Source organism: Perissodus microlepis, chromosome 5, assembly GCF_051167445.1.
Source record: "Perissodus microlepis isolate ML-2025 ecotype Zambia chromosome 5, ASM5116744v1, whole genome shotgun sequence".
In the NCBI taxonomy this organism is placed as follows: domain Eukaryota; kingdom Metazoa; phylum Chordata; class Actinopteri; order Cichliformes; family Cichlidae; genus Perissodus; species Perissodus microlepis.
Window position 1 is genome coordinate 25990217 of NC_140465.1, and position 16534 is coordinate 26006750.

General features: G+C 39.8%; 1 protein-coding gene across 9 annotated transcripts in view; it reads right to left on the bottom strand.

Annotated features, from left to right (window-relative positions):
- Positions 1-16534, bottom strand: part of ptprt (protein tyrosine phosphatase receptor type T) — a 313327-nt gene that overhangs the window by 23916 nt on the left and 272877 nt on the right. For 6 of the 9 annotated variants that reach the window (XM_084929066.1, XM_084929064.1, XM_084929063.1 and 3 more), the window contains 4 exons: positions 6777-6862; positions 5306-5342; positions 4766-4863; positions 4361-4477 (listed from right to left, as the gene is read on the bottom strand). In XM_084929066.1, the coding sequence (XP_084785192.1) occupies positions 4361-4477; positions 4766-4863; positions 5306-5342; positions 6777-6862 (338 nt within the window). The remainder of the gene's footprint in view (positions 1-4360; positions 4478-4765; positions 4864-5305; positions 5343-6776; positions 6863-16534) is intronic. The other 3 variants (XM_084929068.1, XM_084929067.1, XM_084929059.1) reach the window with 1 other exon arrangement.

The following is a 16534-nucleotide window of genomic DNA, read 5'->3' on the forward strand; positions in this document are numbered from 1 at the left end:
TTCGCCTACCGATCCAACAGATCCACAGAGGATGCCATCGCCCACGTCCTGCACACCACCCTCAGCCACGTGGACAAGAAACAGGGTAACTATGTGCGAAAGCTGTTTGTTGATTACAGTTCAGCGTTTAACACAATAGTCCCCTGCAGACTGTTCGCAAAGCTCAGGGATCTGGGACTTAACAGCTGTCTATGTGCATGGGTGTTGGACTTCCTCACTGGCAGAACTCAGGTGGTGAGGGTGGGTAGATGCGTCTCTAACAGCATCATCATCAACACAGGAGCACCTCAGGGATGTGTCCTCTCGCCACTGCTCTACTCCCTCTACACTTCAGACTGTGTGGCCACCCATGGCTCCAACACCATTGTGAAGTTTGCTGACGACACAGTGGTGTTGGGTGCCATCTCCAACAACGATGAGGCGGCCTACATGGATGAAGTGAAGAATCTGGCATCATGGTGCCAGGACAACCACCTCCAGCTGAAAGTCGGCAAGACCAAGGAGCTGGTGGTGGACTTCAGAAGGGGTCAGCACAGAGACTACAAGCCCATTATCATCAATGGAGCTCCAGCGGAGAGGGTGCAGTCCTTCAAATATCTTGGTGTCCACATCTCCTCAGACCTGACATGGGCTGCCCACATTCAGGTCCAGACCAAAAAGGCTAGGCAGCGCCTATATCACCTACGACAACTGAGGAAGTTCAGGGTCTCTCCAAAGATCCTCAGGATTTTCTATACAGGCGCTGTGGAGAGCATCCTCACACAGAACATGACATCGTGGTTTGGGAACAGCTGTGTGAAGGACCAAAAAGCTCTCCAGAGAGTGATCCGTACAGCAGAACGCTGCTGCAGGATTGCTCTCCCCCCGCTTCAGGACACCTACACCAGGAGATGCCGGACTAGAGCAGCGCAGATACTGAAGGACCCGTCCCATCCTGGCAACAAACTGTTCCAACTTCTGCAATCTGGTAGAAGGTTCCGCATCATCCGGGCAAGGACAGAGAGACTCAAGAGGAGCTTCTATCCCCAAGCCATCCGGGCCCTAAACACACACACACCCGCCCTCTCACATCATCTATAATTGACTGAGACAGGACTCTCTTCCAGACACTCTAAACCAAGGCACAATGTACATTCCAAATTCCTTTAATTTTAAATATGTTTATATTGTCTATTCTGTAAAATAGTCAGATGTCTATTCATATTAATGTACAGAATTCACCTGCTTGCTGCTACTACTGCACATTCACCCAATGTATATACTATTTATATATATATATATATATATATATATATATATATATATATATAAAATGTTCTTCCTCTACCCCCCCCCCCCATTTTTGCACATGTCGAGGAGCGTGTCAGGCTACATTTCACTGTGTGTTATACTTGTATAACTATGCATGTGACAAATAAAGAACCTTGAACCTTGAACCTTTTGTCTCTGGCGAACAGAAAATGAATCAACTAAAAGCTTCTGTATTTCTCCTATTTTCCAATTTTAGATGCTTTTCATCTACTGAAGATTGTTTTTAGGCCTTCCAGTTTGTCCTACGCTTGTACAGTTTCCTCAAATTTTCAGCTAACAGGTCTTTGGAAATCACCTTGTTGGTGCAAAATACCTGCCAAATGCCTGTCAAGTTGTGTCTTCCTTGGAATTTTTCAACTCAAGAAATGCTGTTGTAACAGGCTTGTAGTAAGAACAATATGTGTAGAAACAGCACTGGCCTGAGAAAAGTCTAGAGAACTATTGCTCAAGACACTTTAAAAATGACATGGTCTGATCCCTTGAAAGCAAAATTCAAGAAAAAAGGAGTGACTTTTGTACAGTACTGTAACAACAAAATATTGGTGAGAAAAAAGTTCGAATTAAATTAATTACAAATACTGGGTTATTTTTCATGAAAAAAACTTGGAAATTGATTAATGTTATACAGGATGGCAAATGATCAAAAAGTACCATAACTGATAGGGAAGAAATAAGAACGTATTTAATTTATTTGGCAGATTTGAAGTGCCGATCCTAAACTGTTTTTCTCAGCTAAGCTACGCAGAAGCTGGAAAAAAAACATTCTGGGCAAAATATTGATTGTCGAGAGCCACTTGAGAAGCATCTTCTCGTTCATTTGAGGAAGAACACTTTGTTGTACTACGCCAACATTTCCGGACTGTGTTTAATCTCGCAGACCAGTACAAGCCCTTACTACCCTTGTTTTTTTTTTTTCAAACTGCTGTTTTCACTCTGAACGGCTGCTACACAGATGTCAACTGCCTACAATTCATTATACTGGACTATAGTTTCAGTTGAAAAATGACTCATATGTCCTGTCTGATATGTGTATGCTGGTCTTCAAAGCAATTTTTTGTTAGACTTTAGTCTTGTGAGTCTTGAGTCCTGTTGAGTTTGGCCTCTGCTGTGGCCTTCAGTTTACTGCGGTCTCCTGACATGAGTGTCATTAATCTTATTTTGGGTGTTAGCACATTGGCGAACAAGCCCTTGTTGGCTTGAAAAAATTGATAAAATAAATAAATAAATAAAATAAAAAATCCACGTGTGTACATACAGTACTATCTGTAGTACTCTTTCATTCCAGCTGCAGCTGTGACTACCTCTGGAAACTTTCTTGCTAATGTCAAGGCTGCACAGTTAAGAACAGAGACAGTAAAACTACTTTACAGTTCGCTTCACTTATAGCAAAATTTTCAACTTCACATAAAACATCAACACACGAAATGAATGCTGCTTAAGCTGCTGAGCAGAAAGTTTTATACTCACATATGCTGCTTCTTTCTTTCACAGCTGCTATCATTCTGACATTCAAAGATGAGCTACCTTTTGTCATCCTGCATCTTTAGCTCTTTTTCTCTCCCACTCACACGGACACATTTGCACACATTTTCTTTTAGTCTTACTTAGTCACCCTCTATTCCTCAGTGCTCAGTTAATCTCTTTGGATGTGCCATTAATAAACCTTTTCATTAAGCTCTTATTCTCATTATTCACTGCAACTGAGGCTATTTAGTTGTTACACAGACCCACATACCCTCTGTCTTGCTTTCTCTTTGTTTTTCACACTCACACACAGTGGAAAAAACCCACTGAATTTTAAAGATGGAGAATTTGAATTAGCAAGTGTCTGATGTGTGTTTGTAAGTATTTATGCATACTGTCAAACGACAGGCGTTTAGAGATCAGCTTTCCTTTGAATTTTAACACGCACGCGCACGCACTCAGAGGTGGTATGGATTAATGGCTTGCTAAATGAGCTGACAGCAAACACTTCAAGACCTGTCTTTATAAGCTGATTTTGCACGACTGAGGGGGGAAGGAAATAGAGGATAGAGGAAAAATGACACTGAGGTATAAAAAGAAGAAAAACGAATGGAAAACACACAAGAGTAGTCAGGAACATGTATTATAAAGTGTAATAACTGTAGAAGATAGGTACCTATTCTAAAAAATAAATAGTATTAAAATGGTAACGGACCTAAAGATCAACCTCTGTCCCTTGACTCCCAAGTAAAATATTTATATAAGCAAGATTTGAGTGTTGTAAATACTTTCTATACTCAAACAAGCAAAAAGAGGTAGAAAATAAAATGAAGGAGAAAAGGAAAAACAATGGAACAGGCAAACAGAGACTGAGAATAAAAAACAAGACTGAAAGTCACTCGAAAGATAAAGGATTTTGGATCACAGCCTCTGTCTTGTTGTAATGTGCATTTCTGCAGTTTTTGCATTCAGTGTGCAGAGCCCTGGAGAACAACATCACAACAATGAAACTACATTCGTCGATCATCTATTCTCCTCTCAAATCCCTCCTGCCTGATTACAAGTGCCAAGATTATGCTTTCAAGATTCCTCTTAAACAGTGAGAAGCAAACAAGTAACAGAGCTCACTCGCCTTAAATCCCCAATCACATATTGGCTGTAATGGTAATCTAGGTCTGGGCTTTACAAAATATGGAAGCAATACAAGCTAGGATGGGGTGTAAATACGCTGCTAGAGAGCATGAGTGGGTTCAAATCCCATCACAGGCCTTGTGGGGCAGAGAAAATTGGTGTGACATCATGACTCAATGTTAAAATGCAGGATAAATACTATGACAAAGACATCAACAGCTTTATCCCTTTTTCAGAGCAGGAAAGTTAAATCTTCATATTTCCAATTAAAGCTGCTGGTAGAACTGGTATTTGAAGTCCTGAATGTGGAATAATTCTCACTTTTTTAACAACTATTGTTTTCATTTTCATTACATTCTCAGTGGAATTGACCATGGCATACTTGAATCCTGGATTATAGAATAAAGAATTAAAAATATACTCTTGCCATTAAATATAAAGTTTACTTGTTTACCTTTTGAACAGTGAACGTCCGTATGACATATTCCGCCAGTGGTTCAGTCTCTATGAGGGTCACCTTGATGTCTCCGTACACCTCTGTCTCATCAGGCCAGTAACGGACACACTTCACCTGGAAAAGATCGTTTTTATTGTCATTGTGTTTTAAAATATGCCTTACATGGTGTTGATTATCTCCCCATGGGCATCAAGAGGCAGAGATGATACTGATTAGAAATTACTAGATGGCATCGCAAAGTAATTCAGTAGTGTGACTGGAGAAAACCTAGAGCTCCAGATAAAACAATAGCACATATAACTAGATCATACATATATACATATAGACACACAAAGAGATATATATATACTTTATTTACTTCTAATACACACATTTTTGGAGCTGCTTGGATGATAAACTCACCCTTCCCACTTCCACAAGGTTTGTAACCATGACGATTGAGGCCGAATTCTCCTGCCACACCATTCTCCAGAAATCCCTCACTGTCTCTTGCATGGGCCCTGACAGACAAACACACAAACACACACACACACAGTGTAAACATTTTGATACACATAAACAAGCATACAGACATAGGTGTGTAAATAAGCATATGTTCATTCCAATGCCACGTAAAAATGTCAGCACTGGTAGTACAGACTTGCACAAACACACCCATACAGACACACACATGTATTTGAACACCATCAATCCCAGATAGTAGTTTGGGGGTTTGAGGTAATGGGGTCTTAAATTTGTCAGGGGGGTTTTATACGGCAGTTTAGATTTAGGAGGTTGTGGTAATAGCCTTCCAGTCCGAGAGGACGACATTTACCAGGTGGGTCCTACACGCATACACACGCACGCACACAAATAGGATCACATGCACACATTCGTATCTACACAAATGTGGAAGCACGCATTAGTGCTTCTCACACACACTTATCACGTCAGTTTAATTACCTTGTGTGGCGATGTAATGTCTGGGTCTATGGTACCCCTGCGAGACAGAAAAAAGGAAGCAATAAAAAAATATGTATCTCCACACTTTTGTCATATCCATTTTTCTCTTTATATTCTTTATTTTTCCTATCCAACACCCAAATTTCCTCTATTTTTAGCACATTGTTTTCCAAGAATTCTCATTCCTACTCACTATTTTTTCCAGTCGTCACCCATCTCCTTCTATTTCGGCTGTTTTCCTTTTCACTCCCCAAAGTTAGATAAAGTGTTACATTTTGCATTTTTAAGCAAAATATACTAAAAAATTCCTGCACTATTCTTTCATTCAGTTTTTCCCAATTGTATTGCCTTTTCTTCACTTCATTTCTCCTCGTTGTTAGTCATCTTCTCATTCATTCATCATCTCTCACTCTCCTTCTTTGTCTTGTCTTCACGTTCAGTTTTTTCCATGTTTTATCCTTCATTTTTTTCCAGTCACTAAATTTTCCCTCTGTTGGATAAAAAGACACCGGTCTCCAACCAGCGATTATTTCTCTCTCTTGTCCCATCACGATTCCCTATAAGATGGATAACCTTGTTGAGATAAAAGCATTTATCATTTTCACTTTGCCATTAGAATCACTTTGTGAGCATGACGTTATCTTCACGGGGGGATGTGTTTTACTTTTTCAATTCTTTTCTTTTCTTCTTAAGAAACAATCTAGTCTGTGAGACTGATTTTGTACCAGATTTATTAAGACTACCATTACAACAGTAAGCTGTGAGCAGGAGATTAAATCAATAAGTGAAGCACAATACCTGCAGAGGAGAGAGGAAGGGAGTAAAAACGAACGATGGATGGATGGATAAGGAAAGGTAATAAGAGGGACACACAGTGGGAGGTGATGGAATGACTGATGTAATTAAAGGAGGAAAGGGTAAACAAGGAGGGGGGTATGTTTTCCCCCTTTTAATTTTTTTTATGTGCCCGTTGGTGAAGGAATGGAGTCCAAAGGGGGGAAAAAAACAACACTGATGGTTTTATCTGCTGTGGTAACCTTAACTAAGGACCTGATTCACTGGTACAAATTTCAAGCAATATTGTTTGTGTGCAGAGGCAGGTGTCTGCATCTGATTTAAAACTGAGAATATAACATCATCCATACTATTGACTGACTGACTGACATCCATACTATTTGATATCCAGGGCATCCACGCAGAAAGAGACTATTACAACCAGTGAGGACATGTCAGTGAAACTTACATAAAATAACTATTTGTGAGGCAAAGGGTGTGCTTTCCAAGTTAGACGTCTCTCAAGTTTCAACCAAGTGATAGAAGCAGCTACCAACAGGAGCAAATACTACAGCTGGCATATGATGAAGTTGTAAATACATTAGAGGGTTTCCTACACAAGACTCACTGTTTGGATCATCACTACAGTGTATGTGTGCATGTGTGTGTGTTCGAGTGTAGTTGTGTAAACACTCACGTCAATATAATTGGCATTGATGTAGTCAGAGTGGGGGTCTCCATCCAGCAACTGCAGTCGGACTCTGGTGTGATCGTCTGTGGGATCAGATAGCACAAAAATACAACAGGCCTAAAGTTACATTTACCCACAGATCGGAAAAACTAACTGACTGGAGGGGGAACTAACTAACCAGGCCCAAGGTTATGAGTCCAAACAACAAATGTAAGTGCACTTTTCCTGCTGCTGTTGCCTGTTCTTTGTAATTCTTGATGGATCAAGTCCTGTCTCCTGTTAATAGTCAGCATTGGCGTCTTTTACCTGAGTAGATAACCTTTAGTTAATCTTGACTAAGCAAGATAGTTAAAGTTAAAAAGTTTAATTGTGTCATCCAGAAACACCAAACATCCTCAGTTCCCTTGGTATAGTTTTATTTCGACACTTCATTTCAAATGTTTTTTTTCCCCCACTTTAGTTCATTTGGTCTCAGAGCAGTTCCATTCAGATGATCTGAATGGGTATGACAGAAGCAAACACATAAAAGTATTAAAGTAACATTTTGTGCATAACTCCCCAGTGCAGATTTATGACAAATATCATTTGCATAAGTCAGGATGATGGGACAAATTCTGTTTCCATTACTTGCTGCCTCTGTCAGCAAATGCTATTGCATTTACTACCAAATGACAAGCAACACAGATTTATTTGTCTCACAGGCCTTTTCGGGTACTATGCAATGATTCCTTTTAGCTGTAAAAGCTGTTGAACAAATTGTTCAAATGAAATGTCTACTGTACCATTTGCAAACAGTGACATGTGATCACCGAATGAGAAAAAAAGATGGCTTTGGACTTCTCTTCTGCTTTGAAATAGTTGCTGGAATAGCAAAATCAAGAGAAATTGTGGACATAATCCAGAGCTAATAGTTCAAAGTGCAAGCAGCAACAGTACTTCTTCATAGTAATGTGACCCAGCAGGCACCATTTGTCAATAAAAGCCGCAATCCGTCCTCTTTTTCTATAACCGCTTGGATTTTATCCACGACTATCTGAAGATCGCTAATGGTAACAGTGGGATCCAGAGTCATTTCTTTGGCAATTTCTCACATGTAATGTGTGTAAGATACATCTTAGTTGCTCTCGCTGGGATGCATCTCCAGTGATGTTTCTGAAGTCATGAGATGTTTTGGGTTTTTCAACATCAGACGCCCTCGCACAGATCAATTTCCAACTTTCATCCCATCAGCAGCCACCCATGGATTAGTCAATGGGTGGCTGCTGATAGGACATTTTTATTTCCAATTCTTTACTATTAGCGTATCTGTTTTTGTGTCCCATGAGACTTATATCTCCTCTTCTCTATCAGTCACGGTTGTTAGAATGGAACTTTGTTCTTCCTGCTTCTTTAGCATGTCAGCATCTCCTGTTTTCTGCAGGTATGTCCATTTTTTTGGACAATGACAGTAAGTGTCCAGAGATGGCACAGTTTTAAAAAGAGTTAAAAGAAATCCAGGTAGAGAAGTATCACATATTCAAATAGCACAAGCACATATACAAACACAAGTTGTTACATCTCAAGGAGTTTATGAAGTTAGAGTGAAGGTTCAACACACCAGACCCATAAGTCCCAAAAACCTAATAATAATAAATAAAATTATAAATAAATAAATTGATAATCACAAGACTATTTTTACAATCTATAAGAATTTTAATATATCTTTGAATCTCAGAAATTATCTGTATTAATCATAACAGCAGAACCTCTCACCTCACTCACTGTTCACCCTCATTATCCATGTCACCATGATGAAATTGTTTTTTTTCTTTTTCTTTTTGAGTGTCAATTATTTTGTTCTTGGCTGTATAACAGCTATCTATAGCACTGGGACACATATGAGTTATTAAGTGTAATGGGAGGCACTGATTTTTTTTTCTTTTTAAACTTAGTTGTAACATAGCAACAGCAGGTAATTGCAGATGATGGGGACAAATAAGAATGATTGCACTGCTTCTTGAAAGTTTTTAATTTTTTGAAAAAAAAGAAAAAAAGAAAGCGAATACAGACTAAATGGAAAAGAGCCGGTTGGTAAATGTGAGATATTACAAAGAAAACGAGAAGACAAGAGCAGAAGAGAGGTAAAAATTATGTCACGTGTAGTTGGCAAGTATAAGATAAAGATAAATAACATAAGAGGCTAGGAGAAATGTGGAATGTTGTTACCTTTCAGTCTCTGAAATGGCATCTCATAAATATTTCTGTCATTCTGGTCATCATCCTAGTATAAAATGACGCACATGTTTGGTTGTTGACCAGCCTAGACCTCTGAACTGTGGTAGCAATTTAGAATGCTTGGGATGGAACAACGTAACAACGTAACAACTGAAACCATGAATTAAACTTCTAGTATTTCTGCAGGATTTATTTTTTACTCATTTTGAATTGAGCTGTTAATTCAAATTGTAAATTGTTAAACTGCTTCAGAAACAGAGCTTTTATGTTAGCAGATCTACTGTGTGGTTGATGACTCATGCATTCAATGGAAACCATTTTCTCTGTGTTTATAGAGTTGCATGGGAGCAATCATTATGTTAAAAAGGCGTTAACATTTTTTTCGTTTTGATGACTATCTTAGAATTAATGTGTGAATTCATTTCCATTCATAGCTGGCACAAAATGAGGCCTGCAGCGGAGTAAACATACTCAGAAGTAGGATAAAATTGCAGAGACCGTTAACTTTTTTTAACAAGCAAAATCATTTAGAACATACAGCATGTATTTGGATTTTCTATAATAAGGATGTTGCCAAGCAGCTGAACAATATCCTGGAAAGCATAAAAGTGTACTATTTATTTAGATGACGTTAAAGGTGATATGATTTTTTTAACTACTTTTTAAATTAAGAAGGTAACAAACACCATTTGTTGATAAAGATCATAAAATGGATCCAAATCTTCAGTGAGAGCTAGGACATTTCTAGTGGTTCTGACAAAAGAAAAAAACAGGAAAATAAAGATCCGTACATTTTTCTTAAATTCCTATTCAATTACAATTCGAATGAGCCAAACCCATCTCTGATTCAGCAAGTGGCCAATCTATTGCAGGTCTAACAGAGAGAGACAAGTTCTCAGAAACACTGTTTAACATACGTGTCCATGTCCAGCAGGTTTGAGCCTACACCATCAAAGTTTTTAATATTTTATTGTTTCATTAATCATTGCTGTAAATAATTATCTACAGTCTCCAAAATGTAAATATGCAGTCTGTATGCTGAATTTGAGAAAAATGTTAATATTTCAGCAACTAAAATGTGTCATAGCTCACATCTATCACCTAACACCTTATTCTGTTAATTTTGTCACAGAGTAGAATAGAAAATTTGACATCACATGGACAGTCATTTTATATAATTTTTAAATGGAACAAAAACATTCGATAATTTTAATGGTGATTCAAGGTTCAAGTACCAAAAAAAACATCACAAATAGCCCATTGCAGAATGGTCACACAGCCTATTAAGTATGTGATTCATACTTAATAGGCTTTATTATAAGGCTCAAATGTGCAGATGAGCTATGTTGCTCCAAGCATATTTTTTTGGTAAAACATTTCTCAAAAATGGTGCTTTTAATAGCCAGACCATGGTGTAGATGTATTTAGCTCAAGTTCTTAGCTCTCAAATGGAATCAGTTGCTGGCCAACCTTTACATCTGTGATAAGCTGTTTATCTGTGAGCTTAGTGCAGTCTCAGTAATGTTCAGAAGCTGAAACTTTGGAGTTTAAACCTTTCATGTAGACTCTTGCAGACATTTGTTTCAGTGCAGAAGAGTAAAAATGAAAATAAATGTAAGTATGAAAGCAAAGACATATTTGACTGTACATGCTTTTGCTGATTTGTTATTTATTTTGTATTTTTTTCCAGAAATTAGGGAGAAGAATGTGGGCTCAGCGTACGTAAACATTGCTTTAGACTGAGCCTGTTCATTGATTATATTGTACATTAGACTGTGAAGTTTATATGTACTATTTAGCCTGTGTGTATAACATGTGGTGACTGAACAACATACAACAACTCGGGCTTATCCCTGAATTCTGTTGCATCCCTTGGCCAAATTACAGAACCAAGGGTTTCATGATCACTTAATATGAAAAGACGACCGCGTAGAAAGGTCATGACCGTCAGTAGGGATTACCCCAGGACTGCATTAAAACAGCCACTGCAAGTATGGCAAGCCTCAACTGCAGACAATTCATCCACACGGTCAGGTGAGTTAAAGCACAGAATACAGTACAAATTCTTAGAATAACAACATATAACACCTTGATGATCACTTTTAGGATCACCTTGAGGAGAATTATTTGTATGACTGCTATCAGAGTAATGTTGCAGCTCTGGCTGGGCAACAACAATGATGGCAGCATGACGCCACTCTGCTGGTACAAGATTCTGTCATCAGCTATCAGCGCACTCACACTCACGCTCTCAACTCTCTCACTCTCTCAGTCACTCAGTCAAACACACACATGCGCACACACACAAATACACAGCATGTAAAAACAAACACAACAGGAGGTAGTCTGCCAGCCGTCTGCTCGTTCCCTCTCTGTCTTTTTCTTACTTCTCTTCTCCCTCTTTTACTCCGTTTCTCATCTGCCTCTTCGATTTCTATTCCTTTTCTCTGCTGATCCTGTCCATTTCTGTCTACCTCCTCCTCTCCTCACTTCTCCCCCTCCACGGTCTTCTTTCAGCTACCTGTCTCCCCCTCTCTCTCATTCCCCATGCCATCTTGCTCCTTCAGACAGCAGTAATTACGCAGGGCTAGTGTCAGAGGCTGTCATAACACAGAAGCCACTGATATGAGGCTGGAGGAAAGAAGGGAGGGGCCCTTCCCACTAGCCTGCACGGGGAGGGGAGCTTCTAATTGGGCTCAAATAGCAGGAGGTACTGGCTTGAAAACACTACAGATGTGGACATGGGGCACAGGCTTGAAAAGGCTGATGGGGTGTGTATCATTGAGTGTATGAGTGAGTGAGTGGGAGAAAGAGAATTGTAGACATCTTTTTGTTAGTATGATATACACTGTGTGCACATACATGCAGGAGCAACTGATTCTGAAAGCAAAAGAAAGTCTTTTGTTAGAACCAAGACAACCTCAAATACACACTTCAATGATTACATTTGCAGGCACAGATATTACAGATATTTGTAGTTTTTTCTCTTTTCATTCATGTAAAAGGTTTGCACAATTATAACACCCAACAACTAGGTGAAGGAAGTCATTTTCACCCAACAACAACACATTTTATTAGATGAAATGCCCTGTTTGTAATTTAGGCTTCACTTCTTTACCAAATCGACATTAATTTCTGTTACGCTAGCATAATAACCAACTAGTGGCTAATTTGCTATTGTTCTCAAATAAGAATGCCCCTTGCACATGGCGAAACTTTTGTGGGTGAACTCCAGATTTTGTAAGCAATTGACACCTCTAAGGCAGCACTTCTAGCATCAGACCAGACTGTGCCTTTCTGAAGAAGGAGGCAAAAGTTTTTCAGACAGAAGGACGATGGTGTTAATGTACACTACGAGAATGACAGAAGCTTTAGATGCGCAAAATAAAATAATGAAATTGTGAAAAATATGTGAACTTTAACTGTAAAACTAAAACCTTACGCTCAGGCAACTCAGGCAATAAGAACCTAATACTAAATCCAGTATTATACAAAGTCTTAACCCCAATATAAAAATGTGTAGTTGATCAAGTCTTTGTAACTTACATCTAGATATGGATGGAGACATAAAATATAGAGAAGATATGTGCACTCAGCCTCATGTTGGTGTCTGTAGCATTGGAGTAACAACAAAGTCATCAGACGCTGTGGTGTCCAAGGGCAAAGTGTCACGAACCCATTACTCATTAATGAGCTCCACTCTTCTGCTGAGTCGCCCTATCTTCATAACCTTGCAACTCCCCTCTCTACTTTCCTCTCTTCTCATCTTCTCTCTACTCTCTGCTTTTAGTTTGGTTCCATTCTCTGTCTCATTTCTGTCTTCTATTTTCAAAATCTTGCCATTATTCCAGCAGCCACTGCCAAAGTTTTGTTGGGGAGGACTTGTTAACTTGAGGGGGTAAGGAAAAGGCCAAACAATATAGACTTCTTGTTTTTTATCTCTAGCAAATTTACCAGGGCAGGAGAGAGCTGTAATTTGGAGACATCAGATCAGATGGTATGCACTGCACATGGGGGCTGTACACAAATAAAATGAGCAGGAGCCACCAGCCCTAATGACTGCTATTGTACCACAGCAAACACAAGCAGCTGTTTTTTGCTCTCTTCTATAAATCAAAGGTCAAGATACATTTTTTATTACTTACCACCAAAAGTAAGACCCATGAAATATACTGCAAATATCAGCAGGGGATAATCTATGAAGTCATTATTTTTCAGTTTCATGAATATATTGCCCTTTTATTGCTTTAAAAGGCCAGTGACCACCCTAAATTGTTCAGGCTTGATGAGGCAAAAAAATTATTCAGGTTATATAAGGCCACCCACCACTGAAAACAGTACCTCTGCTTTGCATGGTCTAACCTGGAGCACATTTGGAAACTAGAATAAACACATATCAAGATCACACATAAGATATTTTATTTAAACTTTCAAAGCTCTTTTGTCTTTTAAAACAGCAGCTCTCACAGATAACCCTGAGAACATTGCATTGTACAAAAGAATGGAACATTTGCTTCTGGTATTTGTATCCAGTGAGTGAGTTTTTTATGTTTGTTTTTTTTTACCTTCACTAACTCTGAAACAAGGCATCACACATAATTTGACCATGATATAATTTGGTTCAAAATTACAATTTAATTAAATGCCAATCAAAACGCACAATCTTGGACTGAATAGCTGTGTGATTAATTTGGGAAAATTAATTCAGTTAAAACAGATGAGACTCTTCTTTCTTGTGGGTTTGTTTTTGTTTTAAAGACAGGACGACAAAGTAATTACTGAGTTATTCATATTGAACAAAACTTTATTCACCTCCGGCAGATATTACATTACGGTCATTTGAGCATATGAGTTAGTAAAAACCTCTATACTGGCTCTTTAATATTCCAGTGTCTCTCCAGCTGCCTGAAGACAGCTAAAAAATATAAAAGATCTTGCTGTTTGAGAATAAAGAGCGTTACGCTTCAGTATGCCCATTAGGTTATATTTTTGAATGCTGGAGAGATAAAGTGGCACTATTACAGACAAGAAGCATGAAAGCATGGAAACTTATGCTACATTCCATAACCTCTTTATAAAAAATATCCCCTTTTCCCTTTGATTCTTCTACTTCCTGTTTGACACTCAAATACTTAAAAGAGAATTAAAGAGAAGCCTTAAGGTTATTTAGTGATATTACATTTTCATAAAAAGCAAATCAAACAAATGGTTTAAAACAAAGTCTAACACTTTAACACAACAACTTGTTAACAACTTGTTAATTACACAGTCGAAAACAGGGAAACTTGTTAGGAATTATGTCCTCTTTAACGGATTGAACTGAGAAAAATACAAACATGCTCACAGTAGCAAGTTGAAACTGCCGAACAAGATGTTTTACTCTTCTGTCCTCTCCTTCCTTCCCTTCCTTTTCCTCTCTTCTCTTCCTCCTGCTCTTTTCAGTAGCTACTAAGCAGGGATTGTGTCTGTCACAGATATACTTAATCAGTTAACTCCCTATGGAGCTCAACTCACTCACGGAATACACTCCGCTGTCAGACCGGCTCAAGGCATTAGGGAATTTAATAGCATGTGTGATTGAGTGTAAGTGTGTATATGGGTTAGAGAGAGACTGAGCAGCTTCTAAGTGTGTGAACATCCGTCTCCCCTTTCTTCCTTAAATGTTCTATGTTCTGGTAAATTTTTTTTGGGATGTATCCTGACAGGTTTGTGCATGAGCATTTTTAAAAGCAAATTTCAATAGGCTTTTTTGTGCTTAAATGATGTATTTGTTCCACTGTCAGCAACTTATGCATGTGTGTACCTCAGCATGGATGGAAAAGTGTGTGAGTGTGTTGGGGGGTATTATAGTGTGTAATAGCCTATTAAGACCAGAGCTCCCTGCTGCTGATGTGTCAAACAACACAGAATGCTGTCGACTTACACAAATACACACAAACACAAGCCTCGAGATGCTGTTTCCAGCTGTTTGAAGGCTGTCAGGTGCAAAAAAGATAGAGGAGAGAAAGATGGAGGAAGGAAAATCAGCTTTAAAGTTGGACATGGTTCAATAAAGAGTGATACAACAGATGATACATCAGATGTGGAAGAAATATATCACAAAAGTGTGCGTTGATGCCCAACTAGCTGCCGCACAAATATCAGCTACAGGCACCCCTTTAAAAAGAGCCCATGAGGTTGCCATCCCCCTGGTGGAATGAGCTCTCACCCCGTGGGGCAAAGCAAGACCACCGGTGCCATATGCCAGTGAGATAGCTTCTATAATCCAGTGGGACAGCCTCCGTTTGGACAGAGCTCTACCTCTATTCGGATTAGCGAAGCAGACAAACAGCTGGTCACATAAACGCACATTCTGAGTGCGCTCAATGTAGGTGCGTAGCACACGCACTGGACAAAGAGAATGCATCCTCCTCTGCTCCTCAGATGCAAAAGGAGGGGAGCAAAGGCTCAGCAACTCAAACTCCATTGAGCTAGAAGATGCAGGCATGATCTTGGGAAAATAGGCAGCATTTGGACGCAATACAACCTTGTGGCCATCAGAAGAGAACTGTGTGCAGGAGGGATGCACAGAGAGCGCATGAAGGTCACCCACTCGCTTTGCCGAAGCCAAAGCGAGAAGTAATGCAGTCTTATATGAAAGAAATTTCATATCCACAGACTCAATGGGTTCAAACGGGGGGCTACAAAGGGCCTCCAACACCAAAGACAAGTCCCAAGTAGGGACACTGGACTTAAGCACGGGCCTCAGCCGGCGAACTCCTTTCAGAAAACGTATGGCGAGGGGATGTGCACCTAGTGTCACCCCGTCAAAGCCAATATGACAAGCAGATATAGCTGCTAAATAAACCTTTATTGTCGAAAATGAAAGGCCCTTATCCAGCAGCTCCCGCAGGAATGTCAAAACATCCACAATAGAGCACTGAAATGGGAGAGTGTGGCGGTCCTGGCACCATTGCTCGAAGGCTCGCCATTTGTAAGCGTACAAGCCTCTAGTAGATGAGGCCCTAGCGCTCTGAATTGTCGCTATCACACTAGGTGGCAAACCCTTAGCAATCAAGTTTAACCTCTCAGCAGGTAAGCATGAAGGCGCCACAGATCTGGGCGCGGATGAAACACTTCTCCTCCCGCCTGAGAGAGGAGATCCCTGCGGAGAGGAAGCTGCCAAGGACTCGCTGCTAGCAGGCTGATTATCTCTGCATACCACGACCTTGTGGGCCACCAAGGGGCCACTAGAATCAGAGAGAGGGGGAATGCCGACGCACTCTCTATAGAACTGGAGATATCATTTCCACTGGGGGAAATGCATACAGGAGCACGTCTGGCCATTGGTGCGCTAGCGCGTCCAAGCCCAAGGGTGCATCGTGGTCGATTATGGAGAAGAACAGGGGGCAGTGAGTATTTACCCTGGAAGCAAAAAGATCTATTTGCGCCTTGCCAAATAGGTCCCAAATCTGAGCCACTATTAAAGGGTGTAACCCCCATTCTCTCACCAGAGGACCCCCCCTGGAGAGAAGGTCCGGCCCCAGGTTCAGGTGGCCCGGGACAATGGT